Genomic DNA, 18,145 nt, shown 5'->3' on the forward strand with positions numbered 1-18,145 from the left:
CTCAACATTATTTTAAAAAGCAGATCTTAGAGCGGGTCCAGCACCGCTAGAGTGAGACGCGATTATCTGCCGTGATCCTTCTGCAACGCAACACCGCCATTCATCTCTCACACACACACACACACACACACACGCAGAGGGCTGATCTGAATTCAAGGATTTTGGCAGGTCTGACTGTAGAGTCTGTGTTGTGACTTTCATTCTGTTTGTGGTTCCTCTGATGAATTGCCTTCTGGCGTATGGAAATCATGCAAATCCTGCTTTTCATCACAAACGTATCCGTGCACTTTTTTGATGCGGGACATCCACGTCCGCTTGATATCTGTTGAGGTGTGTTTGAAGGAAATGTTTTTGAGGTCGCTCTGCAGATATCGTTGGGTTTATCAGACATTTTCCAGTTAAGAATCAGCTCTTTCTTTAAACCTCATGGAAGTCATTTGAAAAGGGAATTCATCAGCATGCCGTACAAAACTTTTATGTCAATGGAAGTCAACGGGGGATTGGTTACCGACATTCTTCGAAATATCTTCTTTTGTGTTTAGTGCAGAAGCAGGAGAATCATACAAGTTTGACAAGACATGAGGGTTTTCATTCGACCTCTTACTGGCCTTGTCTAGTCCTTGGACCAAAAGTGATGTACATACACCGCACGCGGTAACTGTTTGCATTCCTCCTGTCAGGATTTCAGTGCAGGCGCTTCTTGTTTTAATACAGTGGTAATTTAAAGACCCGTCTTAATTGACTTGAGTTTTTCCTGTATGCGCCGCAGTGAGTCTTGTTGCTTTATTGGGCCACACACAATGCGGCAAGTTCAATTTTACCATTCATAATGAATGCAGTCGTGCCATTCAAATGCAGCCATAAGCACACAGCAGATAAGAATTTAATTAAATGTAGATTAAAACCAAACAGGAAAACACACTCGCTGATAATTTTTTATCACGGCCCCTGGTCATATTTTTTTCTCCTCCTTCCTACTTTCAACTAGTTCTTCCTTGGGCTACAGGACTCTCTCTCTTTCTGCCCTTGTAGAAAAAGAAGCACCTTGTGTATCTGGCTTTGGTGCCCTGAGATTGAATGGAAATGCGAGATGGTCGCTGGTTTAATCAGCTGCAGGAAGGAAAAATGAGGGACGGGGAGAGGAGGGGCAAGTCGTGATGTTGACACGAGCTGAATGACACACACAAACTAAATGTCGCAGCATCATTTGTGTTTCTTAAGCACGGATGCTGAAAATGCGACCTCAGCACATGCGTTAAGGGGGTCATTACGCAATTTGAAGTGTATGTTTTTTCTTGTTGTCACATATTTTTGATACAGTTTTTGATTGAACTATATAATGCTTCCAATGTATTCGCACACTTAATCCGCATTTACAAATGCATGAATTGCATTGCATTGCATAGACGACAAAATGTCAAACAAGTGGGAGTGCCAATAAATGATGCTAGACTTTTAGTCAACTGGATGAAAAGGGGTTTTTGAGGTCAGTTTCCGTCAACATGACACAGGTGTTTATGCAGAGTAACCCCAAGTGTTGTTCATCAACTATACACTTTATTGTAAATAGTGTATCCATTATGAAAATTACCATAGACATACTGTATCTTACGATGCTGTATCACTATGCTGTGCCGTGTTCATAATTCAAACCTGCAAAATAAACCAAATTTGCTTAATACACAGATCTAAATGAACATTTTGTATTTACTATATTAAAGTGTAATATACTGTACACTACAATATTTTGTAGGAATAGTAACGGGATAAACTGCAGCAAATACAGTAGTATACTCTAATATTTACTATGGTACGACTCGAAGATTTTCGATGAAAGTCGTCATGAAACGGAAGTAGCAATTGTCTTTTTTTCCAGGTTAATGTTTTTGACTAAAGATTACAGGTGCAAATTAAATTGATGAAATATTGATGTGCAAGGATAATTCATTTATAATAAATACTTCACCACTGTGTAAAACAATTAGAATTATCATTTTTTATTTCATGACGACTTTTTGTTATAATTACTGTAGTAAATATTAAAGTAAACTTTGACATTTTTCACATGTGTACTCATTCAAATTTCATTTATACAGCGATTTTCATGAAGGGAAATGTCAGGCTTATTTTAAAGTCCCGCTGAAATAAAAAAAAAAATCATGAAATATTGCAGCGCTTAATTGTAAATAGTTTATCAATGTGGGTCATTCTCTTTTTAAAAACGTGTGCCCTCATAAACTTAAGTTAAAATCTTAAAAAAATGCACTTCCGTCCTGTATTGACTATCCATATGAAATGATGTATGTTAGTCGGCTTGGGCGGAGCATCCGTTAACTCCTCCCCTTCAACTGTAAGTCTGCTGCCAGTTACATTTCGAAATGCAACGGCAGTTTTTATACATCCAATCAAATCCATTTCACTCAAAATGAGGAAGTAAAAACAATAACAACTTCCGGTTAACGGTGGCTTTAAATGTGAAACTAAAACGACCAGTAGGTGGTGGCAAGTTATTACTGACCCAGTAAATCATTCAACCAATTCGTTCATAACGGCTGATTTATTCAAGAACAAATCAAGTGACTCAATGAATAATTCATTATCTCGTCCGAGTCGTTCAAAACACGGATTCATTTAGGATAGAAACACCGCAAAAGGCAGATGTAAGTGTTCAAGTGAACATACCGATGAAACCGATGAAAGCTGACCTCCCAGGGGCATTCCAATGGGCGGCGCTAGAGACGAGTACGCTCAGCCTCGGCGTGACATCCGCCAGCTGTTGCATGGAGGTAAATATTGTAACAAAAAGTTTTGTTGTTGTCATAAAGTTTAGTATGGATAACAGTTTGATCAAGGTATATGACCCAGAATCAGACCCCGAGTCTGTAGTAGACACAAATGAAATCCTGTGCCGTACCAGTAAACATTGGTAAGACTTTAAAAAAACACAATTTCATATACATTATCATAGAAAGTAACGCTTTCTATTTTGTATTTTAAAACTCTGAAATGGCTAACTTCTGTCTTGATTCTGGTTCATAAGATTCCTTTTGTTTCCATTCCATGATTCCATCAATATTTCACAGTTTTACCTACCGGCTGTGGTTCAGACTCCAAAACTTTTTGCTTTTATAGTTGGCACCGCTAATTCATCAGAGTAAAACTGGGACTTGTCTTCGTAATGACGTTCACAAACAAAAACATTTTCGTTTTGCTGTCCTGGAAATACAAACTCCATCCACTGATGTCATGACACCGGGTCCTTTGGAAACCTTAACCTGAAAGTTGACCATGTGAAGCTTGAGGACCCGGCACGTTTAACAGCGTAAAGAAGGCACAACGGATGTAATATGCATGCTCCTCCTTTAAAGCTGCAGTCCTTAACTTTGGCATATTTGTCGCCATCTCAGTTTGAAACAAAACGTCAGTCATATGCAGAGTTATTTTCTTCACATGGGTTGTGCTTTGGCACTGGTGCTCTACGCGGATGAATCCGAGCTCTAAATAACTGACTGCTCACCCTGCATCAGAGCACATCTATACACCAACGTGACAGTAACACATGACCATATCTATACCAGATACAACCCAAACCGTTTAAAAGCATCACTAATATAGATTCAATTGTAGAGTTTGATATCGCGTTGTGCCTGATATAGACAAAAATTCGAAATAACATGGAAAATATCGCCTACCTACGTCCTACAAGTACTATATATGAAACATGTCGTCTGAACACATACAATATCTGCCGCTTTAGTTCTGACTACATGAAAAAAAACACCGTCACTTTAGCTCACTGGAGCGCGAGGTTACTTTGTTTTAAACAACAGATGATTCAATTGATTTCGGATATTTTTTTTAATCAATTGAATTTTAACAATTCAATTGTTTTTGCGTCATTATTTTGTTCTTAACAGCGTGCTTGTGCTTTTATTACAGTACGGATGCCACTTGGTTCTAAAGCACTGACATTCATACATTCTTTTCGGAGCCAATGTATAATTATTTTTTATAATAGTTTATTTATCGCTGTATTGAATGCTATAAAAACTATTTAATTGGTACATTTATAATGGAATGTTCTACGTGGAAGTGTTTTGCTGGTCTAGCATGAAAAGTTTAGCAGATGTTTAGTGCTCATTAAAATGTTCTTGTATTCAGCAGTTTTATAAAGTACAGAATCTGTGTGCCTATTACAAGCAAGCGTTCTCCATCTGGTGCGTTCTTTTTCTCTTGAAATGTTTTTGAGGGATATATCCAGGCTCATTTTTTGACACTTTTCAAACTCTTTTGTGTTCAAAAAAAGAGGTGTCGTTTTTTTCAACACGTTGCTCAGCTAAACCTTTCAACGGATACAGAAAATAGTTTTAATAGTGTTTTCGCTTTTTCCTTCCAGTCCTATTTGCTGTTTCATTCAAAATGCAAAATGCAAAAAAACTCCATCATGTCTCAAATGCCGCACACTCACATCATCTGAAGCGGTCACACCCTGGCACAGCGTCTCAACCGGTGCCCGTTCCATGCTGGCTGTGGGTGCCAGGGCTGGTGTGTGCCGCAGCGAGCCCCAGCGAATCTGTTCCACGCTATTACCCCTGTGCCTGCCGCCCACCTTTACTGTGGGGAAAAGAGCAATTTCCTGTCGCAGTCTGTTTGATCAAGTGCTAAACCCTTATGATCAATAGAGAGACAGATGTCAGCTCCAGATGGCCGTATGGCAGTACCTGGGGCAGTGGACGGGCCGTGCCAGATCGACAGCATGGCACAGTGCTGGGGCAGCAGTGTCCCCTCCCGCCACACCAGCCGACAAACGCAATTAGATCCTTTAGCCTCTGACTGTTTATTTCGGGTTGCTCGAAGCGGTGGAGGGCGTAATTAGCTCACGCTTTACGCAATATGTGGAAATACGGAAGGGTTATGGTGCAAACGGTTAGAATTGGATCGTACATGACGGTGGCGGTCGTGCTCTGGTCCAGTAGTTGCTGTTGCTTCCTATAGTTCGAGAAAAGATGTTGTGAGTTTGTATAGAATATTGAATGAAATAGAAATGTAAAATTGCTTTTTTTATAGCTCATGAGATTTGACGGAGTTTACAGAAGTGTCAGCTTCGTCTCTGATGTTTCTGCTCATTTTGTTTTAAAACAATTTGAGGTGAAAAATAATTGTGGATTGCATGTAAAGATATTTTAAATTTCATAAATTTGATGAGAAACATTTGCTTTCATATTCAGATCTTCAATGATATTGAATTTCGAATGCAGAATTTGCAAATCTGAGTAAAGTTTGTGACGGTTTTTAAATCTCATCTGAAACTTTTGTAAGATCTCTGCCTCTTTTTTTCAGCATGAATGTTTACGTTTGTTCTCATTTAATCTCATCTCATTGCATTCTTATGGATGATTGCATTTTATTTTCATTCTGAAGTTATGATCCATGTCTTTCTTTTCCAAAAACACACTTCCTAAGTGCGCTGATAGTGACACCTAACCGCGCAGACATCTTTGTCAGCTCCCCTCCTGCGATTTGTACATGTCGCTGCTATCCGTCATCTTCCAAAATGGTTGACAGGTGCATCAATCTGGCTCAATCTCCCACGAAAAATGCCACCGCCAGACGCTTTCCAAAAAAAGAGACTGAGACGTTTTTGTGCATTTGCATGAGGGCAACAACCACACGCCCATGTGGCACGGGGGAAGGAGCCGTGTTTGAAGTGAGCGGTCCCGCTGGAGCCTGGCCGTTCACCTGCTCCCCAGCGTGGGGCATGCTGGGAAGGGGACGTGGGCCACCGACCACAGCTGGGGGTCTGCTCGACACGGCGCCACGGAGGCGTGACATCCCATTAACACTGATGGTCAAGACGGGTGGCACGAGTGTGTCCTCACCAGCGGGGGCCGCAGTAAACACATGTCGGCTAGCCGCAACCAATGCGGAGAACAGACGAACTAACCTGCTGTCCGTAATGACAAAGTGTGCTCGGTCTCAGAGAGTGTTTGCTCTGTATAACAGTAGAGGTAGTGCATTATATGACACAGAGGGAGGTGTCGAGATACAGAAAACAAAACACATCAGGATACTTTCTCAACATTCTGTTTATACAATTGAGTGTTTTATTTTTGAGTATTTACAATCTGTGCTTTAAAAGTACTGTTGCTATTGAACATTTTTCATTTAGTTTTCTAATTAAACCCTATAAAAATGTGCCCATAATTCAAGTCAGAGATGTTTCTTTCTCTGTGGGATGCTTCTCATCCTGCATTTAATTTGAATGCCTTTTCTAACATTTGTCAGATGTGTAAACAAAGTTTAGATTTGGCGTTAAACTGATGAGCGGATGTGTTTTTAATGCTAATTCTCATCACAGCTTTTCCTGTAAACACAATAAATGAAGGCTTTTATCGGTGGGATTCTGAAATCTGCATATGAACACACACTTCTGAAGGGATTTGTCACAAATCAGTTTTTAATCATTAGGCAAGCATCTCATTTTGAGTCTCACTATTTGAAATGTATCGGTATTTGAGGAGGAATATTTACCATGTCGATATACGCATGTGTGAAGTGACTGTAATGATCCGGCCTCTTTATGCTTCAGATAATTTTGTGAAACAATCACCACCAGACAATGAAATGCTTACAAAATGAGTAAATGGTCGTTTCTGGGAGAAAGGGGCGACAAGTAGCTGTTTAATATTTTATCTCTGTGGTTCGTCTCGTGTGGTTTTGGGATGAGCAGAGGAGTTGTAGGATGGACCTCTAGGATGTGTTACAGTATGGGAAGAGTGCCCCCCTATGGCCATACATGACATAACAGTAGTGATGTTAACATTGACACAGAATACAGTGAGTTGCATAGTTATTATAGTTTTAATTATATATAATTTTTAATCATATATAATTTTATTGACTTTTTATTAATATTAATATTATTTCAGATTCATAGTTTTGATGTCAATTTTAGTAAAAAAGTAGAAAAGTTTAATCTTGTCATTTTATTCATGTTGTATATAAGATTAATACATTTGGATTTTAGTTCTATTTCAGTTTTTGTTTTGTTTTGAAGTTTTTCTAATAATTTTTAGTTCAATATTTAATTTAATTTCTATGAACAGAATTTTTTTTTAAGTAAGTTTAAATAACTAAAATTTTCGTAAACTAAAATAAAATTTTTAGTATTTTTTTAAATAACGTTTAGCAGGTAATACACAAAAGAAGATATTTTAAAGAAAGTACGGAACAGCACTGGCCCGCGATCACTTCAACATTGCATTGCAGGCCAAGAACTGTTTGGTTTCAATCATTCTTCCAAATCTCTTTCTCTGTGTTAAGACATTTATACATTTGAGCAACTCGGGGGTGAAATTTTTATTTTTGGCTGAACTGTCACTTTAACAGTTTCATGCATGTGTGTATGAAGCTGAAACGTGTGTTTTCCTCCGTCATTTATTTGCTCTTTTAAATAAAATGCACTTATTTATTACATACACTGCAAAAGTCTGCAGGTAAAAGATGTTTAATCTTCCTGGAAAGATTCACTTGTTAGACATATGAAATATATGCAGGATTTATCTTTCCTTTTTCTCTCTTGATGCCAGAGGGTTTGGGTTGGTGCTGATGTAGCTGCCGTCCGTCTGGACAGATGGGAGAAACAAACACGGAGATGTTTAACAATGCATTTTACAGCAAACTATTAAAGTCTTTTGTACATGCAAACATTTGAGTAGCTGTCCTCAGGCCAGTTCATTACCAACCCCTTCTGTCAGCCTTTACCACAAAACCATTTTTTATCCACAGCGCTGTCCTTTCTCATCATAAAGAGTGATCATTCAAAGCGCTTAAAATGTGTATGTGGTCTTTTGAGAGCTCAGGGCTTGAAGGGACACTTTGGCCTTTACTGGTATATTTGATTAGAAAGCTTTACACATGTCATTGCATAACGCCCCGCTCTCCCCCACACACACCTTTATGCCAACATCTTTAAGTAAGTGTTTAAAAGCATCATTAGTGAGAATTAGGGCCGAGTTTGAGGTACGAGGACGAGCCACCGCTGGTGGATTCTACAGTGTGAGATTGCATGAAAAGAGGCTTTTTTTAAGTTATCTGGTCTGTGTACAGGATACCGGGTTTTGATTGTTTTAATGAAGCAGCTGGTGTATTGTGTGTCCTTAATTCCTCCATTGTTTTTGGAATATGTCAGAGTTCTTTATTCTTTTATCAGGTGAGCTGCAGGAGGAAAGAGACAATAGCCTTCATTGCCACTGCATTGGCCGCAACACAAAGGCCTTTTTGCAGGAGACAGCTCGCGGGCGAAACACAGCAGCGTGCCGGCTTCACCGAAGGGTTCCTCGACTGCTGCGCCCGTAGAGCGACCCGTGAATTTGGGTGGCTGAACTCATAATAGAGCAGACAGGAAACCTTCATATTAATGATATGTGGGGTGGGCTTCCTCGGGTTTGGCATTTTGACCCTGTGACCATCTTGTGATGAGCGGTTAAATCATACCGAAATGTTTCCAAGCCGTCGTAAAGGGCTTTCTATTTCAACTGTTTGTCAGACTGGTCTTTTAGCTCTAAACATAGATGTACATACATAGATGCCTCATTAGCACTGGAACAAAGGCAGGTCAAATGCGCCATCCGTACACATTTATGATTTTAGCTTTCAATGAGAGGTATTTAAAAAAACATACAGAGAGAGCCTGAGTGCCCCTTACTTTTGTCTCGGCAACCGCACACCTACGCATTCGCAGACGGTCTGGTGCATAATACACGTGGCAGGAACAGTCTGACTTCATGGAGGCGGTTGTCATGTGGTCTCAGTGTCAGCCCGTCCAATAGGCAATACAGGCGATTGCCTGGGGCCCAGTGACAAACGCAGGGCCTCCTAAACTCAAAAATAATTTACTATGTCACCAACCGCGCAGACGTGATCGGGCACAAGTGAGCGCAACGGGCGTACGGACATTATTGGAATAGGAATCATAGGAATCACAGAAACGGTCAAATAAAATATCCACAAGGATTTAATAACAGGATCAACTCTACACACGACAGAGAGTAAAATGAGAATATATACAAAACATAAAAGAAAAATATGATGATAGGAGCAGAGTGAGCTAATCTGCATAATGTTTATGACGCGATGATGGAGGTGCGATAGGTGATGTCAAATAAGTCTCATGGAGCATGCTTGAAGTTGAATGGGTAATGTAGTATCTCATAGCAACGTAATGTCCACGTCTTTAGAGATAAAGTTAATTGTGTTGAATATGTTGCACGTAATAAACATTTCTACACTTAAATATATATTGTATATATATTGTGTTTTTTTACTTTAATACCTATTCTCATGGTCCCACAACCCCACGAGCCGACCCTGTGTGGTCTTGTTCAGCAGGAATGCAATGCTTCTGAGAAACACTAGACGTCTCAGTCAATGCATTTCAATCTTTATTCCACTTAAATGCATTGAAGATGTTTGTAAGCGGGACTCGATGAGATGCTTTGTTTTCACAGCTGCCTTTAAAATTGTTGGTATTCATTACCTTTGGAAGAAGAGAACTTCAGAATTCATAGTCCACACGTTTTCATTCAAGACAGCTATAGGTTTGTTTAAAGCTAACCAGAGAAATAAATGGTTAAGAATCTGTTTTTTCATAGCTCAGAAAGAAAAATAATAGAGAATCAAATGAGGCAGTTCTTTAAATACATTAAGGGAATAGAGCTCTAAAAACTAATGTCGATTGTATATTGGGTAAATTGGATGTTTAATGCATTTGGATGATAAATGTTTAATAGTATTGAATTCTGATTGCAGACTTTGCATATCTGAGGTCAGTTTATGACATTTTGTGTGCTCTGACTTTAATCTCATTGATTTTCTAAGATTTCTCTTTTAAGTAATATGTAAAAGAACCAAAAACTAAATAAATTATTATATGAATTATTTCAATTATCATTAATAATTTAAAGGGACAGTTAACCAAAAAATACAAATTCTGTCTTCATTTACTCTGTATAAATCTGTATAAATGTCTTTGTTCTGATGAACACAGAGAGAGAAATGTTTTGAAGAATGAGTGTAGCATTCTTGGCCACCATTGACTTCCATAGTAGAAAAAATGGCTTTGTTGGTTTCTCTGTTCTTATAAAGAAGATATTTTGAAGAATGTAGAAAAGCAAACAGTTCTGGGGCACTTTTGACTATTATTTTCCGACTCAATCTTGGCAATGAACTGTCTGGTTACAAGCATTCTTCCAAATATCTTTCATCAGAACAAAGACATTTACACACATTTGAAACTCGATGATGAGTAAATGAAGCCAGAATATTCATTCATGCACAGTTCCTTTAAGTTTAAATAATGTCATTTCATCATTACATAGGTAGTGTGCTATAAACACTAAATGATATTTTAGAAAGCCATTTCCATGAACCATAAAAATGTCTAAATGGATTTTGTGGTCCATGTTTTTGATTGATCTGCTTCGAGATGCCCACAGTGCTGAAGTGGTTTAGTAGATCCAGCATACTTGAGAGCTCTGTCTATTTTTCTTCTGTAAGTAATGAGTTCTTCCTGAAACTTCAGCGGCGCAATGAGCAGACAGAGGTGACCTGTGGCCTCCCGCTGTTGCAGGTGACAGTTTTGATCTGCGCTGATGGCGACGGCAGTTTTGTTATTTTAATTAGGAGATAAGGAAGGAGAGAGGCTCTCCAGGCAGTGTGTGGTGTGTGACAGGATCCTGCTGATGAAGAGGACCCGTCTGAAGTGCGTGTCTCCTCACTGCAGATTCACACCTTGATAAGTCGCTCTTTCTGCCAGCGCTGGCCCGTTTCAAACACACGCTCAAGCTCTCGCAGTCCGCGCCCTTTTTTATCCTCCGAGTTGTATTTATGATTCATATATCTGATCTGATTTTATCGCACTGTATAATACTTTGCCAGCCCTGAAAAATTGAGAGTTACAGTGCGATGAATGAGACATTTCTGGTGGTGAATGTTCTTTGATGTGACGGTTGATAGCTTGACCTTTTTTTGACGGGTTTCTTTTTGGCATGCGTGTTTGGACTTGTTGCTTTTTACTAGTGAATACTTTAGAAAAGGTGCAGAATCAAAAGTTCACCTTTAAACTGAAAATCATTTTAAATCTGTATGACTTTCTTCCGCAGAACACAAAAGAAGATATTTTGAAGAAAGCTGTAAACAGACCCCCATTCACTTACATTGGTTACAATTGAAGTGAATGGTGGGCTGTGCTATCTGATGTGTTCTGCAGAAGAAAGTAAGTCATAGTGGTTTGGGTGAGTGAATGATGACAGAATTTTCATTTTGATTGTGAAATACTCCTTTAATATATTACCTAAGAAAAAGAAAGATAAATATGAATTTAAATGTAAGAAATGATTGACACAAAGTAATAAGTATTTTTATGCGTTAACTTTTTATCCTAGAGTTTAACTTTCTTAATCATATTTACAATTTACACATTTTACAGGCCATGTAAACTAGTGTCAGTTTGTGTATTTTCTTCGTTGAACCTACAATCTTCCTGTTTTTAGCTTCATGCTTTACCTATTGAGCTAGAGAAACACTGCCCACTCAACAGAACAGGTGGATTGAACTTTGTCTGTCTAAACCTCAATGTATCTACACAAATTCAGAAATATTGGACTTCCTGTTTTTGCTCTTAACCTGGAAAACAACAGCAGCTTCTCTTTCCTTCTTAATCTCTGTCTATGTGTGCATCTCTGAGAGCCTTTACTGTCCAGCTTCTCTTCTGAGACAATATCCTAATTCTGCCATTTAGCATCTCTATCATAGTTTGTTGTTATCTGGAGAAGCAGATTGTTTGTAAATTTTCATGTAAGAACTTGAATCTCGTCAATGGGAAATGATATCAGAGATTTTAGCCTCCCTCTCTCGTTTTCACTTCCTTTTATTTTCTGGGTTTTTTAAAACAGGAAAATGAGTGTATTGGAAATTCCCAAGCAAAGTGTTTGATCTGAACCGCAATATGTAAATGAACAGTAGACAGACAAACAGCCCATTTGAAAGCAACATATTAACTATAATTGATATTCATCGATAACTCCCATTCATTGTCTACAGTGTTTCAGATAAAAGCAGGCAGTTATTCTATAGAAATGGGTTTAACTGTGAAATCATTTGTTTTGGTCAGCTTGACTTTATTTGATTTCAACCTACGTAAAATATGTATATAAAGTATATAAAATAACCTGCATTTTATGTTTTAAAAAGAGATTGCAATAGAGGCAAAAGTTACGGATTACAGCTCAAACCCACCCAAGTGCCTTCAAATTCTAGCAATAATTTGTTGGGTTATATTGACCCCAAAAACGTTTAAATGTATAATATACCTTACTCACATTTTTTATGAGTTTTTTTCACTCAAACTTTACCTACCTAATACTTTAAATAAAATATTAGGACAAAACGTCAGCTTTTGTCTTGAATATATTATATTTGTACAATTGATCTGATTTCTCTGAATTAAGTTACAAAAGAAGATTTTGGTTATTGGAATATAAATATGAATATTAATACTATTTTTAAGAGTCGATGTTTAAAATACAATCGGGATACTTTTCAGAAGAAGACAGAGTTGTTTTGGGTTCAAGCTGGTGTAAAATAGCTGATGTACTCAAACCTGTGAGCTGTCAGATTAGTCATGCTAAAGACAACAGAATATATTAATAAATAATCTCATTATCTTTTACATGAATACCTTTTTAATTAAAGAGATACTTCACCCAACAATGAACATTCTGTGATCATTTACTCAAAAATATTGTTAATAGTTTTTTATTATAGTATAACAGTATTTATTTACAGAAAATGAAAACTGGAGAAACAGGTCAAAATACTGTAACAGAAAATATGCCGTGTTTTTTCTGACCTGCAAAGAAAACATGTTCATTTAAAGGTCCGGTGTGTCGTTTTCGGGATGATCTATTGATAGAAATGCTATATAATATACATAACTGTCTTCAGAGGTGTATAAAGAGCTTACATGATGAAGCGTGGTGTTTTTATTACCCTAGGAAAGAGCTTTTTCTAACTATATACACCACGGGTCTCCTTGCATTATTCGCCATGTCAGCCGTCGTAGTGTTTCGAACGGGAGGGGGTGGAGTGAGCGGTTGGTTGCAATTCGCAACCTTGCCGCTGGTTATTATTGACGGGTCCTTTAAGCAATACAACAGCAATATTTGTACATGTATTTAGGAAAATAAAAAAATAAGCTTGATTTGATCACAGTTTTGTCTTGTCGTGCTGTCTGTCTTTCACATTGCTGTTGGATGACGTTGTCACTCCTGAGGTTTGATTTGTTGAAATTCAACATACAATGTACTGGAATGGCCACATAACATCTAGAAATGCTGATTAAAATACATTTTTGAATGGTTTAGCCGCTAGACGCAGCAGTAATAATGTTTCGTGCGTTCTCTCTCCCACAGGTGGCCAACTGTGGTGCACCACAACCAAGAACATGATGGAAGGTGAGGAGCTGCTGGCATTCGCTGTGGACTTTGACTCTCGATTGCAGGCGGTCAATCACATGTCTCTCGGTGAGGGCATGTACCCAGCACGCCTTCTGGACACCATTCAACTCCTGCCCCAGCAAGCAGCGATGGCATCTATATTACCCACAGCTATAGTCAATAGTAAGCGTCATTTCTCTGTTCTCACACAAAGTCAATATTTTGTACAGCGTACAGCCATTAATGACTGTCAACATACACTCCCACGATAAAGCTTGCTATAAAACTTGGCTGCAATGACGCTGCATATGGGGTCTCACCTGTTTCCTACTGCTGTACTCTTTCGCTCGGTCATTTGAGCCGGTTCAGAGGATATTACACACACACACACATATATATATTCACAGATTAACTTCTGCCTGAGGAGAAGATGAGCTCCACTTCGGTTCAGGGGTACCGTAAACATGATTGGACTTTGACCAACCTTGTAATTGCAAAATTCTAGCCATTTGCAAATACTTTGTTTGTTGACTTTATCAGGGCGGTCTTGAGTTCAGTTTGTCATGGAGAATGATGCTGCTGGCAGATGGTGCAGTGTTTTCAGTTGCCCTTGAGGAAAGGGCACAGGCCTGCAGGAATCATCCCATGCAACATGAAAATAACCACAGAGTAGCATGAGTTTGTTTTGTTTGAATATTTGAGACGTGTAAACAGACCGTACATAAATCTGAAATGTATTATTTTTCAGAGAAAATAAATTTGGGAAACCACAGGGTGGAATGATCTGTATTTGCTTTCTTAGCATGGCCAGAATACTAAGTTCACCCACAAATGAGAAGTCTTTATTTATTCCACATGTCATTCAAAAGCTGTATGACTTTCAATCTCAAAATAAGATATTTTAAAGAATGTTGGATAGCAAACTACATTGGCCCACATTGACTTCAATTGTATGGGCACAAAGCATTTCTCAAAATATCGTCTTTTGTGTTCCACCGAAGAAGCACATGCAGGTTTTGAACAATATAAGGGTAAAAAAATTTTAAACATTTTTAGGTCAACTATGCCTTTATAAGATTTTAAAAGTGTATTTAAATGAAATGCATAACTAATTACGTAGGTGACTGTAAATATATAACGTGGTAAAAGAACACGCTTGAGTTTTGTCTTCACTTCCTTGTCTTGTCTCTTTCAGAGGATATCTTCCCCTGTAAAGCATGTGGGATATGGTACAGGAGTGAACGAAACCTGCAGGCTCATCTGATGTATTACTGCAGTGGGCGGCAGAGGGAACCGGATAACGTCCCCGAAGAGACTGACGCCAATTCTCACCAAACGCCCAGCATGTGCCCTTTTCCACAATGCAACAAGAGCTTCAGCAGCCCTCGTGCTCTGGAGATCCACCTGAGCTCACACAGTGGTGAGTATGCTGACATCATAAATACATTTATAATAAATATTTAATCATCATTTATTAACATGTCATTCAAAACCTGTATTTGACTTTTTTGGAATAAAGGAAGATTTTTTGAGAAATGTCTCCTTGGTTTTGTGTCCACAATATAAGTCAATGGGGCCCAATATTGTTTGGTTACCAACATTTTTCAAAATATCTTCTTTTGTGTTCTGCAGAAGAAAGAAAGTCATACAAGTTTGAAATGACTGAGTGTAGGTAAATGATGAAACCATTTTAATTGTGTTAGACAAACCAGGTCTCAGTTTATTGTTAACACAGATACAGAAATAGAGAGCAAGACACAGTGTGAATTCTTCAGTGTTTGTTGTTGCATCAAGAAACAAGATTAAAAACTGTCTTTTAACTTTTTCACAGGCGTCAAAATGGAAGAGTCTCTTCCCCCTGGCACCAGCTTAAAATGCACAATCTGTAACTACACAGCGGATTCGCTCCTTACATTCCAGCATCACATCATCTCTCACCTGTCACAGGCTGCTTTCAGATGCAATCACTGCCACATCAGCTTCCAGAACCACAGGGAGCTTCTGCAGCACCAAGACCTACACGGCCACTCCGGCAAGATTCAGAGGGAAAGTGACAGTGAGAACTCCCCTAGAGGAGGAGAGGAAGGCCTGCAGACGGCAAGGGCGGAACTCTCAGCCAGAAAAGACGTGGTCATGCAGAGTCCCAAGACCACACCCAACAAGGCCAACAGTCCTGACGGAGAGCTCGAAAGACCTGAGAAGAAACCTGCGCCTGGACTCCATAAGGGCGAGAGTCATCCGGGCAGCAAGGCTAGTTTCTCCTACACCAGAATCAAGTCGGAACCCTCAAGTCCACGGCTAGCCTCCTCTCCAGTTCAGCACAACATGGCCCCAACCTTTCCCATGGGTCCATTCTTGTCCCAGTTTGCATTTTCCCAAGACATTTCCGTGGTGCCGCAAGCATCAGAGATTTTAGCAAAAATGTCAGAGCTGGTGCATCGCAGGCTACGCCACGGAGGGAATAACTACCCACCTGTCATCTACAGTCCTCTGATGCCCAAAGGTGCGACATGCTTTGAATGCAACATCACCTTCAATAATCTGGATAACTACTTAGTTCACAAAAAGCACTACTGTAACAGTCGCTGGCAGCACATGGCAAAGTCTCCGGATTTCTCAAGTGTTCCAGACAAGGTTTCCGATGCCATAAGTCCAAACAGTGGCCACAGCGCGGTCGGTATGCTCCCCGGATGCCTCCCATCAGACACCGACAGTCATCATGTGACGACGGCATGCTTGAATTCTTCTGTTTTGGATATTATGAATGCTAGTGGGAAAGTGCCTGAAAAAGATCTCACAGGGCAGGTCAAAAAGGTCTCGACGCCAACAGGTGTTGAGGAAAGACTCGGAGGAAAACAGACTGAGGTCAAGAGTCCCAGTACATCTATGGTTGAAAGTGACAATGACCCAAACAAGACCACCTGTGAAGCGTGTAACATCACCTTCAGTCGCCATGAAACGTTCATGGTTCACAAGCAGTACTATTGCGCCACCCGTCACGACCCTCCCATGAAACGAATGTCTGCTAAGGTGCCCGCCATGCAGCGGACCATGAGAACGCGCAAGCGGAGGAAGATGTACGAAATGTGTCTTCCCGACCAAGAGCAAAGGCATTCTATAGGGCCACAGTCGGGATTCCTAGGTATGCCCACTTTGGGAAATCCTTGTACATCCCAGGAGACTGTTGAAAGTCTAGCTGACCGCTTTCATCCGCGAATGGACATCTTTCCAGGCCTCATCCCGAAACACTTAGACGCTTCTCTGGCAGTCTCCAAACCCATCCTTCCTCCCAAAGGTAACGCTATTGCAGACCCACAGGAACTAGATGCACCCATTGATCTCAGCAAAAAGTGCTCATCTGACAAGACATGCAACTCTCCCAAAAGACTGTTGGACTATCACGAATGTACCGTGTGTAAGATAAGTTTTAACAAAGTGGAGAATTACTTAGCCCACAAACAGAACTTTTGCCCTGTCACCACTGCTCAGCACGGTGAGATTGGCGGTCTGGAGCAGCCCATGTTCCCGGCGATGAAAACTGAAGGCAATAATTCTGATGACGTCTTTGACAAGAGTTCAATAAAATGTGAGAAAAACGGAGGAAGCAAGCTGATGCTGCAAAATGGCGGTATGTTCCCACCGCACCTCGGGCCGGTGCCAGATCTGAAAGCTTTCAGTGACCCGCAGATCATGTCATCTAAAGATGACAACAAGAACATGTTTTTGCCTCACTGTCTGTATCCCGGAGCAATAAAGAAGGTGAAAGGTACCGAACAAATATCGCCATATTTTGGGATAAAGACCAGCGACTACATGGCGGGAAGTCTGGTTATGCCGGGTGAGGTGACCGAACTGGAACAGAGCAGCAATGGTGCAGGCGAGACGGGCACAGAACAACCCACAGTCAATGGATGCCCCCATCCCGGCAAGGATCCCTTGCCTCTGCTGCCCAAAAACCGGGGCATGGTGATCGTCAACGGTGGACATAAAGAGGAGCGTCAGACACCAACAACGCCCCAACAGGAGAACCAGCCTGAGGAGCAAACGTCCCCCACGTGGGGCTCCGAGAACCCTCCCGACTCGAACGAGAATGTATCGCCCACATGTAAATCACCCATTGAGGAATCCGCACCCGTCGCAAAAGGCATAAATGGGTCAGCGCAGCCCACGGGTGGCGGCAAGTACTGCCGCCTGTGTGACATCCAGTTCAATAACTTGTCAAACTTTATTACTCACAAGAAGTTTTACTGCTCGTCACATGCCGCCGAGCACGTGAAATGAAATGGCGCTCCACTCTCCCCGATCCTTTTAACTTTTTTGGGGTACAAGGTTGTGTCTGAAATAGTGCATCATGCAGTTTTATATGCTGCTTGTGGACAATCAAGAGAAGCTTCTTTGTTTTTCGTTATTTGAAGACTTAATGTAAAACGATGACAAAAAAAATCCAAGTGTAATATTGGTGCCACTTTCACCTTTTATTTATTTTACAATCAGTATTAATAGAAGTAGTGCTCTTAATTTAAATTCAAAGAAAGTTTATATCAGAGTTGTTTGTAATGTTAATGTATAGTCATTCTTGTGTAGCAGACATATGGTTTACAATGTATGTTAGGTTCAAGGAGACCATAGGCGCAGAATACAAAACTGAA

At 40.0% G+C, this 18,145-nt stretch overlaps 1 protein-coding gene across 1 annotated transcript in view; it reads left to right on the forward strand.

The window, feature by feature from the left end:
* Window positions 1-17,777, forward strand: part of zfpm2a (zinc finger protein, FOG family member 2a) — a gene marked incomplete at its 3' end in the record, with an annotated part of 126,736 nt that extends 108,959 nt beyond the window's left edge. The window contains exons 6-8 of the mRNA XM_079469928.1: window positions 13,473-13,679; window positions 14,692-14,916; window positions 15,328-17,777. Coding sequence (XP_079326054.1) covers window positions 13,473-13,679; window positions 14,692-14,916; window positions 15,328-17,777 — 2,882 coding nt within the window. The remainder of the gene's footprint in view (window positions 1-13,472; window positions 13,680-14,691; window positions 14,917-15,327) is intronic.
* Between the last annotated feature and the right edge of the window lie 368 nt (window positions 17,778-18,145).

This window comes from Barbatula barbatula (assembly GCF_947034865.1).
Source record: "Barbatula barbatula genome assembly, chromosome: 12".
Lineage (NCBI taxonomy): Eukaryota > Metazoa > Chordata > Actinopteri > Cypriniformes > Nemacheilidae > Barbatula > Barbatula barbatula.